This window comes from Dendropsophus ebraccatus, chromosome 1 (assembly GCF_027789765.1).
Source record: "Dendropsophus ebraccatus isolate aDenEbr1 chromosome 1, aDenEbr1.pat, whole genome shotgun sequence".
In the NCBI taxonomy this organism is placed as follows: Eukaryota; Metazoa; Chordata; class Amphibia; order Anura; family Hylidae; genus Dendropsophus; species Dendropsophus ebraccatus.
In genome coordinates this window covers 182,446,245-182,461,820 of record NC_091454.1, presented here as the reverse complement: position 1 = coordinate 182,461,820, position 15,576 = coordinate 182,446,245, and the positions used below count along the sequence as shown (strand labels likewise).

Genomic DNA, 15,576 nt, shown 5'->3' with positions numbered 1-15,576 from the left:
GCCCTGCTCCTGTCAGAGCACATCCATCCATCACGCTAAAGGTACTATTTCTTTGTCTTATAGGCAGAGCGTACAATTGACGCTTGTTCTGGATTTTTCTTTTCTTTCAATAAATATATTATATCTAGAAACTATTATCTATAAAGCATTCATTATGACCAAGCGCGGCGCACCAATGCAGCCTGGCATCTCTGAATTTCCTGGCACACTCCTTTAGAGAGGAGAGAAATAACAGAGGTGACATGACAAGATTCGGGGAGAAAAGGGGGGGATCTTTGATACCTCCCCTAAAATCCACACGCCCCTAGTTCAAAAGCATGGGGATCACTTGCTTAAAAAGTCCACTGCCAGAAAACACTAGCTGGCTCTTTTGTTCCCCAGAAAGGGCCTCAAGAGAACTGTAGTGAGAGGGAGGAGGTAAGGGGGGGGGGGGCCTGGGAGCTGCTGGTTCAGTGCACACACACACTCACACACTCATGCGGATGGTCTGTAGGAGCAAAGGGGATGCTGACAATTTTTTTAATGCATGTGCAAAATGGTGCAAACATGCCCCAATTGTCCCAGTGAGGAGTAACTGAGACTTGCTGTCTGGCCGGATTGCTTTGTGCAGCTGCACTCTCCAGACTGCTTTTTCTTGCTGCATTTTGGCAGATATTTTTGGGACCCTACAAAGTGATACTATGGCTTGTATAGGCTGCTCGTGGTGCTTTGGATTGTCACTATCACTGATTATAACCATCTGCGGTAAGTAAATGCATTGCTTACTACACTAGCACCTTCCAGTCTTGAGTGTACCTAAAAGTCACATGGTGGCCAGTGCTGCAGCTGAGCATTACTGAGCACCTGAACCCAAGAGCTTACAATAAACCTGCATGGTATATATAGCCCAGATGCACGTGGGACCTCGCCACACTCAGCGTTATTTTTTATTGCATGGAAAGATGATGTATTCTTTATTATTAGGTTTCTTTGTATCGTTTGCATTGATAAAGTTTTATGGGGTAAACTCCCCGAAGCTGCCCAGACTACCCCTAGTCTGTTACTGTGGTAGCATTGTCTTGTTCATCCACATGAGTTCCATCTCACACACCCAAATCTATCCTAGGCATTGTACTGTACCAGTCCCCATACAGAGTAGCCGTGGACCTCTCAATGCCACATTGCTCTGCAGCATCTTGCAGTGAAAGACCCCCTCCCTTAAAAAAAGACTTTGAGATCCTTGGTGTCCTGTTGCCATGACAACCTCATCATAACATCTCTTTGTAGTGCTAGTGGATGGGCCGAGCATTGTCTACCATCCGGGTGTGTAACACTGTCTAGTACTAGAGCACATGGCTGTGTCAACAAGTCTCCCAGCAGCAGGGAATTGTGCCAAATGGCAATAAATAATGGGAAAAGGGACGCGCAGCGGGCTGCATGGCATGCTTCATGGTAACCCCCCCCAAAATAATGACAACAATGTATTAACCCGCACCGTGCCACCATGTTAACAAGTGTATGTCACGAAAACACCAAGAATAATATCATCTTGTTTGTATCATTGGCTGCGGATAATGAGCCCCCTGGGGTCCGTTCCCATTGATCTTTCTGCTTGTAAATGTGCACGGTTCCTCTTTGTAGAGATATGGATCTGGGTGCAGTGCATGTCAGCCCCTCGCCTGACGATGACATGTGGCCACATATACATACTACATATAGGCAGCTCTGGACCATGCCAGGCGTGTTTAATCCATTCCGCTAAGAAACGCGGAGCTTCTTTTGTGTTATATTATAATCCCATATAATTAGGATTATCACGGATTTATTCATTCACTTCTACTCGGCAAATACACTCTATTAAAATAGTCTAATGAATATGATTATTACTAGAGACAATTGAGTATCAATTATTCCTCGTAAGCACAAGCCTAAGACGTTCATTCAGGAACATGACATCAGTGACAAAACCCCATAGGAAAGATGGAGCAATACGTGCTATCAAATAAGTGCAACCAGTAGATGCTGAAAGGGATGGAGACAACAATATGACATCTTATTCAAAACAAGTTGAACATCTGAAAACTACTAAATGTCGCATATATAAAATGTAAAATTAGGGATTTCTAATAAAATAACATGATTTGACAGATAGAGTTTTGGCAACTTTGGAGTCACTGTTGCGTTGCATTAGGCATCTGGGTATCTTTCTTTATAAAGGGTTAAATCCAGCAGAAGTGTATTGGATTTATGAACAAATGTCAGATCCACCCTGTCTACTGCCCTTAGTGGACATGCAGGGTATTACCACAGCACAAAAGCGTTACTCTACTGTTGACACACCTGCAGCAGGGGAGTACTGTATTCACTTCATAATGTAGTGCATAGCACTTGGGGGATATATATATATATATATATATATATATATATATATATATATATATATATATATGAATATATCCAGGATGGAGTTTATGAAAAACAAGTATTTTACCTATTAACATGAATTACTTGATAAATCATTATATACGTAGTTCATGTTGAATTATATATTTACTTATATCATTTGAAATATGAGCAGTTTTCTCCTCTAAGGTTATCACTGCAGTTTTTTCCTTGATAGGTGGGAAGTGCCTCTGATAATAAAGTAAGGGGGCTATATTCCTGCCTTTTTTCTTGCAGGTGTGGTCCACAACATAGGGACGACCTGCCTCTCTACTTCATTCACAGAATGCAGACTGCATTTGCCTTAATTTTGCAGTGTCCCCCCTTTTTTTTCCCCCAATAATATCAAATAAGGGAATTACTGATTGTACTGTTGTCTGATATAATATTTACAGGTGGACCCCTCAATTTAAAGTGATTTTACTAAATTAGAAACCCATGTCTGCTTTCTTTAAAAAAACAATCTCTACAGGTTATGTCTTGTATTGCAGCCTTGTACAATGAAAGTGAATAGGGCTGAGCTGCAATACCAGACACAATCTGTGGATAAGGGTGGCACTGTTTTGGAAGAGAGCAGTAATGTGTTTCTAGTCCTTGGCAACCCTTTCAAAGGAGTAATTTTTTTTGTGTAAATCTTATCACAGTAAAGGTTCGAGTTAAAAACATGTACTTATCTCTCTTGCTTCCCTACCACTGCTCTTCTCATGGACACCAGTTTCAATGAATAGCACTTGACTAGCGGCCACAGCAGCACGGCTCCTTTAGCCAATCAGTGGCCACAGCATTGTCCCGTATTAGCCACTGATTGCCACCCCAATCCAGACTTGGGTTTGATAACAAAGCCAGTTTATTAAGAAAAAGTCCCAGTGATTACCCCTTTAAGTCAAAAAATAAGATGATTTCTTAAGGCCTGATTTACACCGCTCTGGTAATCTGGCATACAGTAGTTGTCATTTGGCGTGGTTGTGCTGAATCAAAAAAATATGACATGCGGTGCTACTACGTTGGAGGACAACTATGTGTGATAGTTAGGCCTAATGCCCAATTCAGGCTTATGGGTCACCAGATGGAACAGATCCAGCCACAGCCACCAATGCTGCTTTTTACTCAAAACTGAATGACGCTTATCCCTGATGAGCGACAACAAGGTTGAAATGTATTGGAGAGATCCGATGAGTTCGGGGACTATTATCTACCAGAAGAAGCAGGTAAGGGTTACGTCGGAGGGGTACTGGGGTTGTTAAAATGAGCACTCCAGCTACAAACTAACATTCTAGGCCCTCAGGACTGCATAAGGCGTGTTCCTGCATCCTAAGACTAACCCCATTTTATAGTTTGATATTTAGGGCTGACAAGTCACTTTGTCTTGTATTCCAAGTTTTGACTTTGAGTTGTATATGTCGGTGCTGTCAAACAGATCCAACTTGTTGCATCCAGTGTTTCCACCTGGGGTTATTCCAGATCACTGGACGTATATGTGCAGAGCAAAAAGGTTAGGGTAGAGTCCAAATTTTTTACAGATATAGATTTCCTTTTGATTTACTGCCAGGTTTCTAGTCATATAGCCACATGTGTCTCCTAAGCCACTGGTGATGTTCTTACACCATCATGATGCTTACAAATGTATCTCTGCTAAAAACAATATAAAAGATGAGTGACAAAATCCTGATCACATGTCCTGGGGGACAACTTGTCGCTAAGACTGCCAACTATTCACCAAAGTGACATAGTCTGGCATCATGGTCAAAGTGAACCTGGGGGCTCAGACCGAAAAGTGTGGGCTGCATACACAATGTGGTAACCATATAAATAACTGCAGTATTTGTGTAGACAAAGACTGCTCCCTGTGACTTCTGCTGCAGATGCAGATCATTCTAGTTTGCACAACCAACCAAGCACAGAGGCAGATACTGTAGATCTGGGAGCATTCAGCCTCTGTTCTCACCCATCAGTATTTGGTCCATTTTAATATGATTTTGTTTGACGGATAGATCAATGGAAGATAATGTTTTGACTGTTTTTGAATGTGAATTGAGTCCATAAGGGAGCTTACATTTGCTGAGGCAATTTTGCATGATCAGTTCTGATCCAAATAAAAGAACAAACACAATAGATTCTAGCCAGACCTGTTAGGATTCAGACACTATGGCGAGAAGAGCTGTATATGCTGTCATTTTTAGAATACTTTTTACTTATAACTTATTGTCATTCAATTGTACAACCAAGTAATGCATCCGCAGACTTTTACAAAACCATACAAGATATCGAGAGCTGCGAATTCTATTAGGCCTCTAAAGAGGGAGGAAAATGCAAGATGGATGATGATGATGGATTATCTGGTGACCCACCCTAGTTTTGGGTCATTGAGGCCACAGGCAATTTCTCAGTGATGAAGTCACCCATATAGTCCCAGCCTTAGGGTATTTGGGTAGAGTGTGGGAATGTGTTGGCTTTCGATTTGTAGATAGAATGAGAATTCTCAGGATACAATGGGGCGTGTGGTGGCTTTTGGGACAATACAAGAGAGTGACAGCAGAAAACGTTGGCCTTAAAATTGAATTTGAAGACATCTACACTCCGGACATTAGCCGGGAATGTGAGCTCATTCCACCAAAGTGACGAAAGTCATTCTAAGTACAGCTTATCTATATCCCACATTCCCACCTCTCATTAAATAAGCATTAACTTTGTATGAAAGTTAAACTGGTCATTTAACAATGAGTTTATTGCTTGCCTAAGACTATTACTTTAATCTGATCACACATCCAGGCCACAGGCAACTTTACCTTAGAAATACAGCTTGCTGTCAACTCCAGACCCTATCTATGAACAATCGCTGCTACTAGATACATAATTCAGATAGCATCTTCTTCAGTTTCTTGCTCAGTAGGGTAATATGCAAAGGTTATGATGTCTACTGAACCCTGAAAGAGGTCCTAACATACATAGCGTTCAGTAACAAAGCATGGTTAGTGTTCACGCTATAAAAAATGGAAATGTAAATCAATGGGTGTCTGCTGCTACAAGGGGTGTAAGGAGGTTGCAAATGTTTATTTACACAGTTTTTTGGCGGGTAAGCAGCCATAGCCCCTTATGGAAGTCTTCCATGTGTCAGAGGAGCCGCTTATAAATAATAGTCTGTCACCCTCAGCAGATGTCCTCAGCAGACGAGTCTAACGCAGTTCACATTAGCAAGTGTGAATACTGTGAAGCCATTTAACATACACAATGTATAGTAAATTTGCATGTGTAAATTCATAGAAATAGGCAAGGATTTCTTATTAAATAGGTGTTAATGAAGAGCAATCCAATTCCCCAGAATGATCCCTGATCTATATGGAGAGTCAGACTGGCAGCACGATTTATTAGGCTAATGTGATATATTATTTCTCATTTAGTATTCTGTTTGCTACTGATTTCTATCATTGAAATAGCAGGGAGTTGGGCGTAATGGGGTATAAGAACGTGGAGGTTGGTAGTAATATAAAATACCTAGGACCAGTAAAAAGAGCAACATGATGGCAACATAGGATCCTCTGCGCTCTTTAAAATTTCCATTATTAATGCTGTTGAGACATCCTTATTCCTTTAAGACCCTCCACTCTTAATGTTGCTTTCCTTCTTCACTTGAAAGACTTACAGATTAATGGACCCTAATGACCTGGGCGGACATCATTGCACAGGACAACCAATCTCCTGTCTTACCGTAAAATAGACTTAAGTCACCTGACAGCTCAGGTCCAGAAGGTTACTGGTGTGATTGATGCCCAGGATAATGCTGCTTGGTTTGGCCTGCACATGGTAATAATGATGTCATCAGCCGCCTGTTGTCAAAAATTGGAATAGACATGTTCTAGATATTGTTGCAAAGCCCAAGTAGCGTTTTATAGATGGAAGATGATAATGCAGAGCTTGCAAGATCTTTACATAGGAGAGTGGAGCATCTACAGGACTGTATAGTCCAAAAGGAACTAACAGTTCACAACCCAAGTGCGCTTTTAAAGGGGTTGTCCAGCCAGGACATTTTTTTTTTAGCAATGCCTGGGAGGTGGTGGGTGAAAACAACTACATCCACTTATGAATTTGGCTCCAGTGCTGCCGCCCGCATTCCATCGCTCTTGTACCCGGTTCCTGATGTGGCAGGCCCGCTCAGCCAGTCAACATTGTTGATAATTAGAAGAAGGATATGCAGAGCAGCTCTCTGATGCTACCTTTTGCAGCTAGGTTTCCCCTCAAGCTGGTGTGTGACTCTCATAAGAAGCCTTGGAACATGACTGGGGATTTAACCCAAGCCAGACAACTACTTAGAGGCGAGATATACCATCTGTACACAGCTGTTAAGTGGTTATTGCTCCTCATCAGAACAGTACAGGCTTGGCTTGAATCCCCGATAATGTTCTAAGGCTTCTTATTTGAGTCAAACACTGACTCGAAGGGAAAACTACCTTTCAAAAAATGGTGCTTGACAGCTGTTTTGATTATCCTTCTTCCCAGAGCTCCCAGGAGAAAATGTTTTTATATCAATCCTGCTACTTCAACTACATCTTAAAGGAGAAGTCTAGCAAAAGTTTTTGATAAAGTATTGTCCCCCAAAAGTTATACAAATCACCAATATACACTTATTACGGGAAATGTTTATAGAGTTTTTTTCTCCCTGCACTTACTACTGCATCAAGGCTTCACTTCCTGGATTACATGGTGATGTCACTTCCGGGATTACATGGTGATGTCACGACCCGACTGCCAGAGCTGTGCGGGCTGTGGCTGCAGGAGAGGAAGAGGGCGAAGGGATTCTTAGTGTCCCTCCAGTGCCCTGTGTCCCTCAGTGTCCCCCTGCCGGGTCGTGACATCACCATGTTATCCCGGAAGTGAAGCCTTGATGCAGTAGTAAGTGCAGGGAAAAAGAACTTTACAGTAATAACTGTATATAAGTGATATGTATAACTTTTGGGGGACAATACAATACTTAAAAATTCTCCTTTAATTTGACCGTCGACCACATCCTTCAATTCAAGTGTTAGCATAATACAGTCCCTAAGAATAAACTGATAAACCTCCCCCCGCATTGCCAACCAAAATGCCTCTACTGTCAGGCGAAATCTGATTGGTCAAAAATAGAGTTGAGCGAATCTACAGTATGAACGGAATGAAGCTCTTCGTTCCTGTTGAAGTCTTTGAAGTCTCTGCCACTTCTCCCCGGGTGCTGGAAAAAGATGGATCTGGTCCTGGGAAGCTAGGTGAAGCACCCAGGGATAATCGTGGTATAGTGCACATAATAGTATTATAGTACAAGGAGAATGGGGTGGACAATAGAAGAGCAGGAATTTCATGGTACACAGTGGCGGGCTGCCTATTCTGACCTTTGCAGGCTGGAAATGTGCACACATCTTGGTACATAGGCTACATAGGAGGTGGATAAATGTTTTTTTTTCCATGGCATGTATAGAGCACCCATCAAGACTCAAATATGGTGGCTCGCAACCTATCATCCTATAGAAGGTGTTTCCATTACTCTAGAGTGTTACTTACAGTAGCTTCACATCACTCTAGTGAACATTTGGAACTGCACTTGATCTTAGGCTCCTGCATAGTAATTTGTCCTCACTAATAAGGCCTAATTCAGTCCATTAATCTTAAAATACAGAAGCAGAATTTAGCATTTAGTAGTGATGGGTGTCGACAAGGACAGATAATTTTTGTTGCTCTATTTTACATTTGTTGTTTCCTTTCTACATTTGCACAATAACAACACTTAACCCGGGCCGCTCTAGACATTGAATAAAGTGATTTGTTAGAATAATGCAGCATGTGATATGACTGAGTTGCCAGTATGAACTATCCCAGTGCCAGGGTTTCTCTATGGAAATTGCATAATGCTTGATTTTCTGCACCAGTTAGCAATGGGTATGACTACTTTGTCCTATACATTTCCCTACAGAATGCTTTTATGCCCTAAATATATAGAGAGAGATACAGAATGGAGAGAACTCGGTTCCTGTTACACAGTAGACTTGTTATTGAACTCTAACCAATCTGTATTATACTATGGGTGAGGGAAGGAGGAAGGATGAAGTTGATGCAGATGGAGGCAAATAATGGTGAAGGACTATGGATAACTCACTGGGCCTATATATATATATATATTTATATATATATATATAGTTGTGTCACCTAATCTAGACACAACCGATATTAAAGTCCTGCATGATGTGCGATTTCCTGATATCCTGATGTCCACACACGACAGTTCCTTGTGTGTACTTAGCCTTTCTGTGTTTTTAATCCACTTCTGGTTCTCGTTGTAAAATACTGACCAAAATACTGAGCAAAAATACAGTGTGGGAACATAGCCTTAGGACCATATTACGCGGGACAATTATCGTTCAAAAAATCGTTTGATCGTTCGGATTTAAACAATAATCGTTTCATGTAATAGCAGGCAACGATTAAACAACCAACGAGAATCATCTGATCGTTTGATAGAGTCTGGACCTATTTTCATCATTGATTGTTCAAAAATCGTTCAAACAATGTTCGGTGTAATACCACGTAATTCATTCCTTCCCTGGTCTATCAGATAGGAAAGGACGGGTGCAAGAACGACCATAAGTAACAATTATCGTCCTGTGTAGTTTGAGATTGTTTATTGTTGATTGTTAATCGCCTATAAATCGTTCCAGTGTAATACCACTCTTAATGTGTGTCGTAAGAACTTCCAGGATGTGGTGAGTACCTGGGCATTATTAGAATGGCAGCAGTGGGCGATCAGGAAGGTTAGCCTTTTTTTTTTTAAGCCATTTTGACCCTTTTAAATGATTCTATCACTGTTTGATCGAACTGCTTTATTCTGAAAAACAGCGGTAGTCCAAGATCAGAGGCTCCATCCTTGTAACCTATCTTGCATCTATTCATAAAACATCAGAAAATCATTTCACTGGATTTACCATTCAAGTATCTTCATGCAGTGGTTCTAAATTAAGAAATATAATCTATAATGCCACAGTGAACTCATATTGCAGCGGGGAACTACTGAGCAATGGGTTTTTATTATGAAGAGTCAAATTACTTTATTCATTGCTTTATCCTGTGGAATACAGTTAATGGGTTTCTGTTTTTCTACAATGGAAATAAAGGGAATATATAAGAATACTGTGACGATAAGCTGTAGCTCTAGTATGTAGGGGAGGGAGGACAACCTTCACATTTGCTTCTGTGTGTATTGCTCTTTAAGTTTATTGTTGCCCTACTTGCCACCCCCTTGTATGGTGTACATTTTTGGCCCTTTAATTGCTTAAAGCGAATGCACCAGCAGGTGTGTCGCTTTAACATTTATACATCAATAGACCAGTGCCGGCACAGGGATGCCAAAGCTGTGGTCCTTTTTTGAACCGCCGCTCGGTTCCTGCACATAGCGCCAGTCTATTCCCGGTCACAGACTGGCCTCAAGCACTGAAGTTAGTTGTGCTGGCCTTATAGAGCCGCGTCATAGAGCCTGCTGGTACATTCGCTTTAAGTCTGGTGGCAGAGATGTGAAATCCTGCTAGTATTACTAGTTATTGGATAACATCTCCAAATGAATGTGGCTTCTTTTGCCAATTTTTAAGCCAAAAAAATGCTCAAAAATTGGGCAAGCACACAAAAAAATGCACAGATTCATCAAGGCCTGGGTGCCTATAGATAAATTTTGAGCAAGGTCTGTGACATTCTGCGCAGGTGGAAAGTGCATAAGCGCCCCCCCCCAAAAAATGCATAAATGGTAAATATTCCCCTGAGTGTTTGGGTGGTGCTGTTTATGAGACCAGATTACAGCCGCCATGAAAAAAGTCTGAGATGCTGGGCATGTTGCGCATATTAAGAACTTACGTAAGGCAGGGAGTGATTGGTTGTCCTGAGGCAACCTATAGTTCAGCAGAGCGACTATACTGGTGGAGCAAGAGGGTCATAAACAAGCCAAGCCAAGTTATTCTTCCTCCTGGATATCTTTGTTCAAGAATTGCATACTGTGTTTTCTTTGTTTAAAATTAAAGGGGAACTATCAGCAAGTTAGATGAATCTAACCTGCTGATAGTCCCCTATAGCGCCAGGAACACTGAGGAGGAAGGTATGTGTCTTACCTTCCTCCTCGGTGCTGGTCCCGTGCTGTAAGTCAAGGTAAACTCCGCTCTGGAGCACTCTTAGGAGCATTGCTGCATCATCCAGCACGCTATTTCCATTGATTATCATTAGAAGGGGCAGGCCAGATGACGCGGCAGTGCTCCAGAGTGGAGTTTCCCCCGACTAACAGCATTGAGGAGGAGGGTAAGACACAAACCTTCCTCCTCAGCGTTTCCAGCGTTATAAGGGGCTATCATCAGGTTAGTTTCATCCAACTTGCTGATAGTCCCCCTTTAAATTGAGCAGTCCATTAAAGAGACAGTATCTCCTTTCCAAAAAGTGTACAGTGATGCTTGAAAGTTTGTGAACGCTTCAGAATTTTCTTTAGTTCTACATAGATTTGACCTAAAACTACTGTACATTAAATGTTTACCCTTTTGAGTCCCGAAAGTAAAATGAACCAAACACGTATAAAATAATATCTAATATGACATATCTGGCAAAGTATGTATTTTGTATCTGGTGTGACCCACTGTTCCAGTAACTGTTGATCAGTCCTGCACGTGATATTGGATTGTTATGTTGGTGGGTTTTCTTACATTAACTGCTTGGGTCATGTCTCTCCACAACATTTCTATTGGAATAAAGTTACCACTTACCTATTCCAAAACTTTATGTTTATTCTTCTTTAGCCATTAATGGTAGAACAACTTGTGTCTTAAGGTTGTTGTCTTGCTGCATGACCCACATTGTCTTAGAGTCAGCTCATGTTCAGAAGTCCTGGAATTTCCAATTAGAATTTACTGGTATAAAAATTCTGAATTTATTTTTCTATGAATGATTGGCAAACCGTCCTGGCCCAGATGCAGCAAATCCAGTCCAAACTTTTATACTACTGTGTTTCATAGATGGGATGAGGTATTTATGCAGGAGTGCAATACTTTCCCTTATTCAAACATAATTAGAGATGAGAGAACCGGGTTCGGATTCGAGTCGATCCGAACTCGAACGATCGGCATTTGATTAGCGGGGGCTGCAGAACTTGGATAAAGCTCTAAGGTTGTCTGGAAAACATGGATACAGCCAATATCTATATCCATGATTTCCACATAGCCTTAGGGCTTTATCCAACTTCAGCAGCCACCGCTAATCAAATGCCGAAAGTTCGGGTTCAGATGGACTCGAGCATGCTCAAGGTTCGCTCATCTCTAAACGTAATGCTTCTCATTTTAACCAAAAAAGCTGTTATTCGGTCTCATCTGTCCACAAAACAATACTCCAACAACCTTCTGGCTTGTCCAGCTGATTACCAAACTGCAGACAGGCAGCAATATTATTTAGCTAATGTGATAAAGGCCTTTAGTTGCTTCGAGGTGAACTTGGTGGCCCATTAAATGCTTTGCTCTTTGGTTAGCCGGCCACTCCTGGGGAGGTCTTGAATTTCTACTTGTACATGATTTGTGGACTGGAGGAGTCCATACACTTTAAGGCAACAACAGCAGTACTTTGTACAAAAGTATACCTTGCCTTGTTTTCTATGGGATCCCGGCCAGAGCGTATACACATAGCATATGCTCCGGCCGGGATCTCTCGGGGCGCCGTGGAAAACTGACATGTCAGTTTTCTGCAGCCGCTATTCAGTGAATATCGGCCGCAGAAAACCCTGTCAGTGCACATTGTGGAGCGGGCGGCTCTGGCTGCCATAGTGTGCAGTGGGGAGTTCTAATGCGGGCGCGCACGGATGCGCACAGATGCACCCGCATCAGAACTCTGCGGCCCTAAAGATCATCCAGCCGGTACTGCAGTACCGGCCGCGATGATCTTTTCAGAGACCGGCCTTTCCGTGATGGTCACAGAATGGCCGGTCTCTTGTGTTGTGTGAACATAGCCTAAGGGTATAAACCCACACACCGTATACACAGCAGATATGCAACAAATACGCAGCAGATTTGTTGGTACAGATTTGATGCAGTGTTCAGTTATTTAGATCTAATCTGCTGCGAGTTTGCTGCGAGTTTGCTGCGTATCGCAGCAGTAAAAACGCTGCATATACGGTGTGTGGGTTTATACCCTAAAGATGAGTTTGTAAGCTTTTCAAGACCAATTAGCAGGGGTGTACCCCCTGGGCGGCACAGTTCTTCAGAGCAGCTCTCGCAGCAAGGGGACACTGATCACAGAACACCCTTCCCCAGGTCAATGCTAAGAGTGCCTCTCACAGGATGCTCTGAGCACTGTCCTGGGGTGGGTTCTGGAGGGGTGCTGCCGTGTCATGTGAGCAACTCTGAGCATCGTCCCAGGGGGTGGGGTGGTCCGTGAGAGCTGCTCAGAAGGGACGCACAGTTCCAGGGGTGACAGGGGGGTTGCCCATACCATGGAGGCAGGCCACGCTTTCCCGGGGGGGGGGGGGGCTGGGGGGCCGCATGGGCCCCATAGCAGCTACGTGGTCTGCCTTCATAGTAGCTACAGCACTGGCAATGAGCATCAACAATCATTTCGAGGTCATCTTTTGCACAATGATATACATCCCCAAAACGTGTTGTGAAGATCTGCGGTTGGCAGACGATGATTAACATGTTTAACATGTTAACACTGATCAGCCAATGGTCAGCTCTTCGGCTGATCATTGTCTTTATTACACAGAGTGATAATCTGCCGAATCGGCCTTATTGGACAGATTATCACTCTAGGTAATAGGGCCCTAAGGCCTCATTCCTAAGTGCAGGTGAATGAATGTGGGTAAAAGCACACACTTTATGCGATCATTAATGGCCATTCAATGCCACCTTACACAACCATGAATGAATGCATAGGGAAATGGTTTGTCATTATGTAGGAATGCAGCCTATACTTTGGCTACTCACAGATATTTAATATTGCATCACTTTCCTCAGTAATTATATGACCAAATATAATATTTTTGACTCATATGTTTGATTTGACTTTGATTTGCTTAACTTTTAAGCACCAATGTATGTGGCCAGTAGCTGGGTCTCACAGATGGGGAGGCCATTGATGAACTGTGCCTTGGGGTAATAGAGCAAACTGGGTGAAGAAAAGCCTAGTAATAGCTGTTTCAAAATGTCCCTGCCCACCAAATACTAGGTGTTAAATTTCATTTTAATGTTGCAACCATCTATACATAAAAAGTAAACAAGCACCTGCAAGAACTCCAAATAAGTGGGAACACGGGACAGTGATCCTCCTATGTGCATTAACTCATATAATGCTTGGGCGAGATCAAAGAGCTATTGGGAGTATTGAGAGGATTTTCCCCAGTGGGCCCCCTGGTATAATGACCCCTTCTCTTATAGCAGACAATGTCACCAGGGACTTACTTCCTCTCTCTAATTTCCTGCTCAGGCTTTTCTCTTGCTAGTAGCAGGCTTTGTGTCCCTCTGTCTTTTATATATAAAGAACAGTCTGTCATCCTATAATGGCCAAGTATATACAAATGCATATTAGTTAGGTGCCAAGAAGTGACATTTATGGGAGCCTACACCTCCATTCCTGCAAGTTTTATCAGTAAACTATTACCGAGTACTATGGAAATAGGATCCTACCCCTTCAACCTGTGCAGGGCCTCTGTTACCAGTCACTGAAAAGTTAGCAAGTAACAGAGAAGGGAATCAGTCAGAATTTTTCTCTTCCCCTAGGGATGGATAGGTGGAATGAGAACCAAACCCATTATGGTACCTCCTCCTCTTGTAGTTACATGATCATATATTAGGAGTAAGACCCCTCATCCTATATATTACTATGGCTAATGTTACCCTAGCATATTATAGGCTCATATTATGACTGTAGCTTCCACCATTTGGTGCTGTAGCCAGTTTTTCAGAGACTCATGTTTTTTTTTATTGAGAGTTTACTTACCATAGAATGGATTAAGATACTTGATATTAAAATTGTTGGTTTTAATAATAAAAAAAAATGACACAATTTTTAGGATGTTCTTTGGGTTTTTATTTTTATGCCTTTTACTGTGTGGTAAAAATTGCATGCTAATAATAATATGGGGGTCACTGATTTGTATAGTTTTACTACTTTTACAAAATATAAAACGTAAAAAATAGCTTTGTGTTGCCATATTCAGAAAGGAATATTTGTCTATTGGTGGTGCTGTAAAGGTTTGTTTTTATTATTATTTATTTATTGGAGGGGGGAAAGATCAACAATGCCTTATTGGTCACTGCCAACCAGCTGTTGGGCAGAGCAGCAGCATTAGCACCTATACCCAGCTAATGGTACTGGACAGACCCCACTGTCTACTGTGCACTGGTGGCATCAGTTACTGCAATTCAGCTCCCATTCAACTTGGAGCTGAGTAGCAGCAACCTGCACCACCACTAAACAGTAGACAGTGGGGATATTCAGCACCACTAGCTGTGCATAGGTGTCCCTGCAGAGGCTATCCCAATCAGCTGATGGGTGGGGGTTCCCTGCTGTCAGCACCCAACCAATCAGACATTGATGGCCTATTCTGTTCAGACCTTTAAGTATTGCAGTGTATTGTGCCTAATGATATTATCCTATTATGGCCTACACAAAGTGAAAAATTGCACTTGGATTCCAATGCAAGTTTTCTTTTAATTTCCTTCTGAGGTATGTACTAAGGATATAGTAGAAAGAGCATGGGGCCCCTAACATTTGTACAAAACTCGAGCCATACTGCCAAATGCCCAACAGCTAAGCCCCAGAGAAGACTGTCATTTGCTCCAGGATAAGGAAAGCCTAGCTAACTTTAGTCGACATGGTTAACTACAGTAAAAACCCGGATTTTCATGTATCCGCCGGAGCTGTGGTTTAAGCATTGATTTCCATTCTGCATGGTCTTAAAGGTCCCATTGTCAAATCCATTCATCTTTCTTCATAATTGATTTTATTTTATTCTCATTATAATTGGTACTTCTCTTCTCAATAGCCATTTAAAATATGTGAGATATGGCTGCGTGTAGCTTGCTTTTGTCTCTCTCTCTGCATTCACTGGAGCGGGTAGTGGAGACAAGAAAGCAGTAGAAAGCTGTAGTTTCTGCTGATGCACAGCGGCTAAAACTGGATGAT

At 42.1% G+C, this 15,576-nt stretch overlaps 1 protein-coding gene across 1 annotated transcript in view; it reads left to right on the top strand.

The window, feature by feature from the left end:
• IGDCC3 (immunoglobulin superfamily DCC subclass member 3) overlaps window positions 1-15,576 on the top strand; it is a 98,396-nt gene that overhangs the window by 6,772 nt on the left and 76,048 nt on the right. The window contains exon 2 of the mRNA XM_069958910.1: window positions 10,449-10,522. Within this exon, the coding sequence (XP_069815011.1) occupies window positions 10,449-10,522 (74 nt within the window). The remainder of the gene's footprint in view (window positions 1-10,448; window positions 10,523-15,576) is intronic.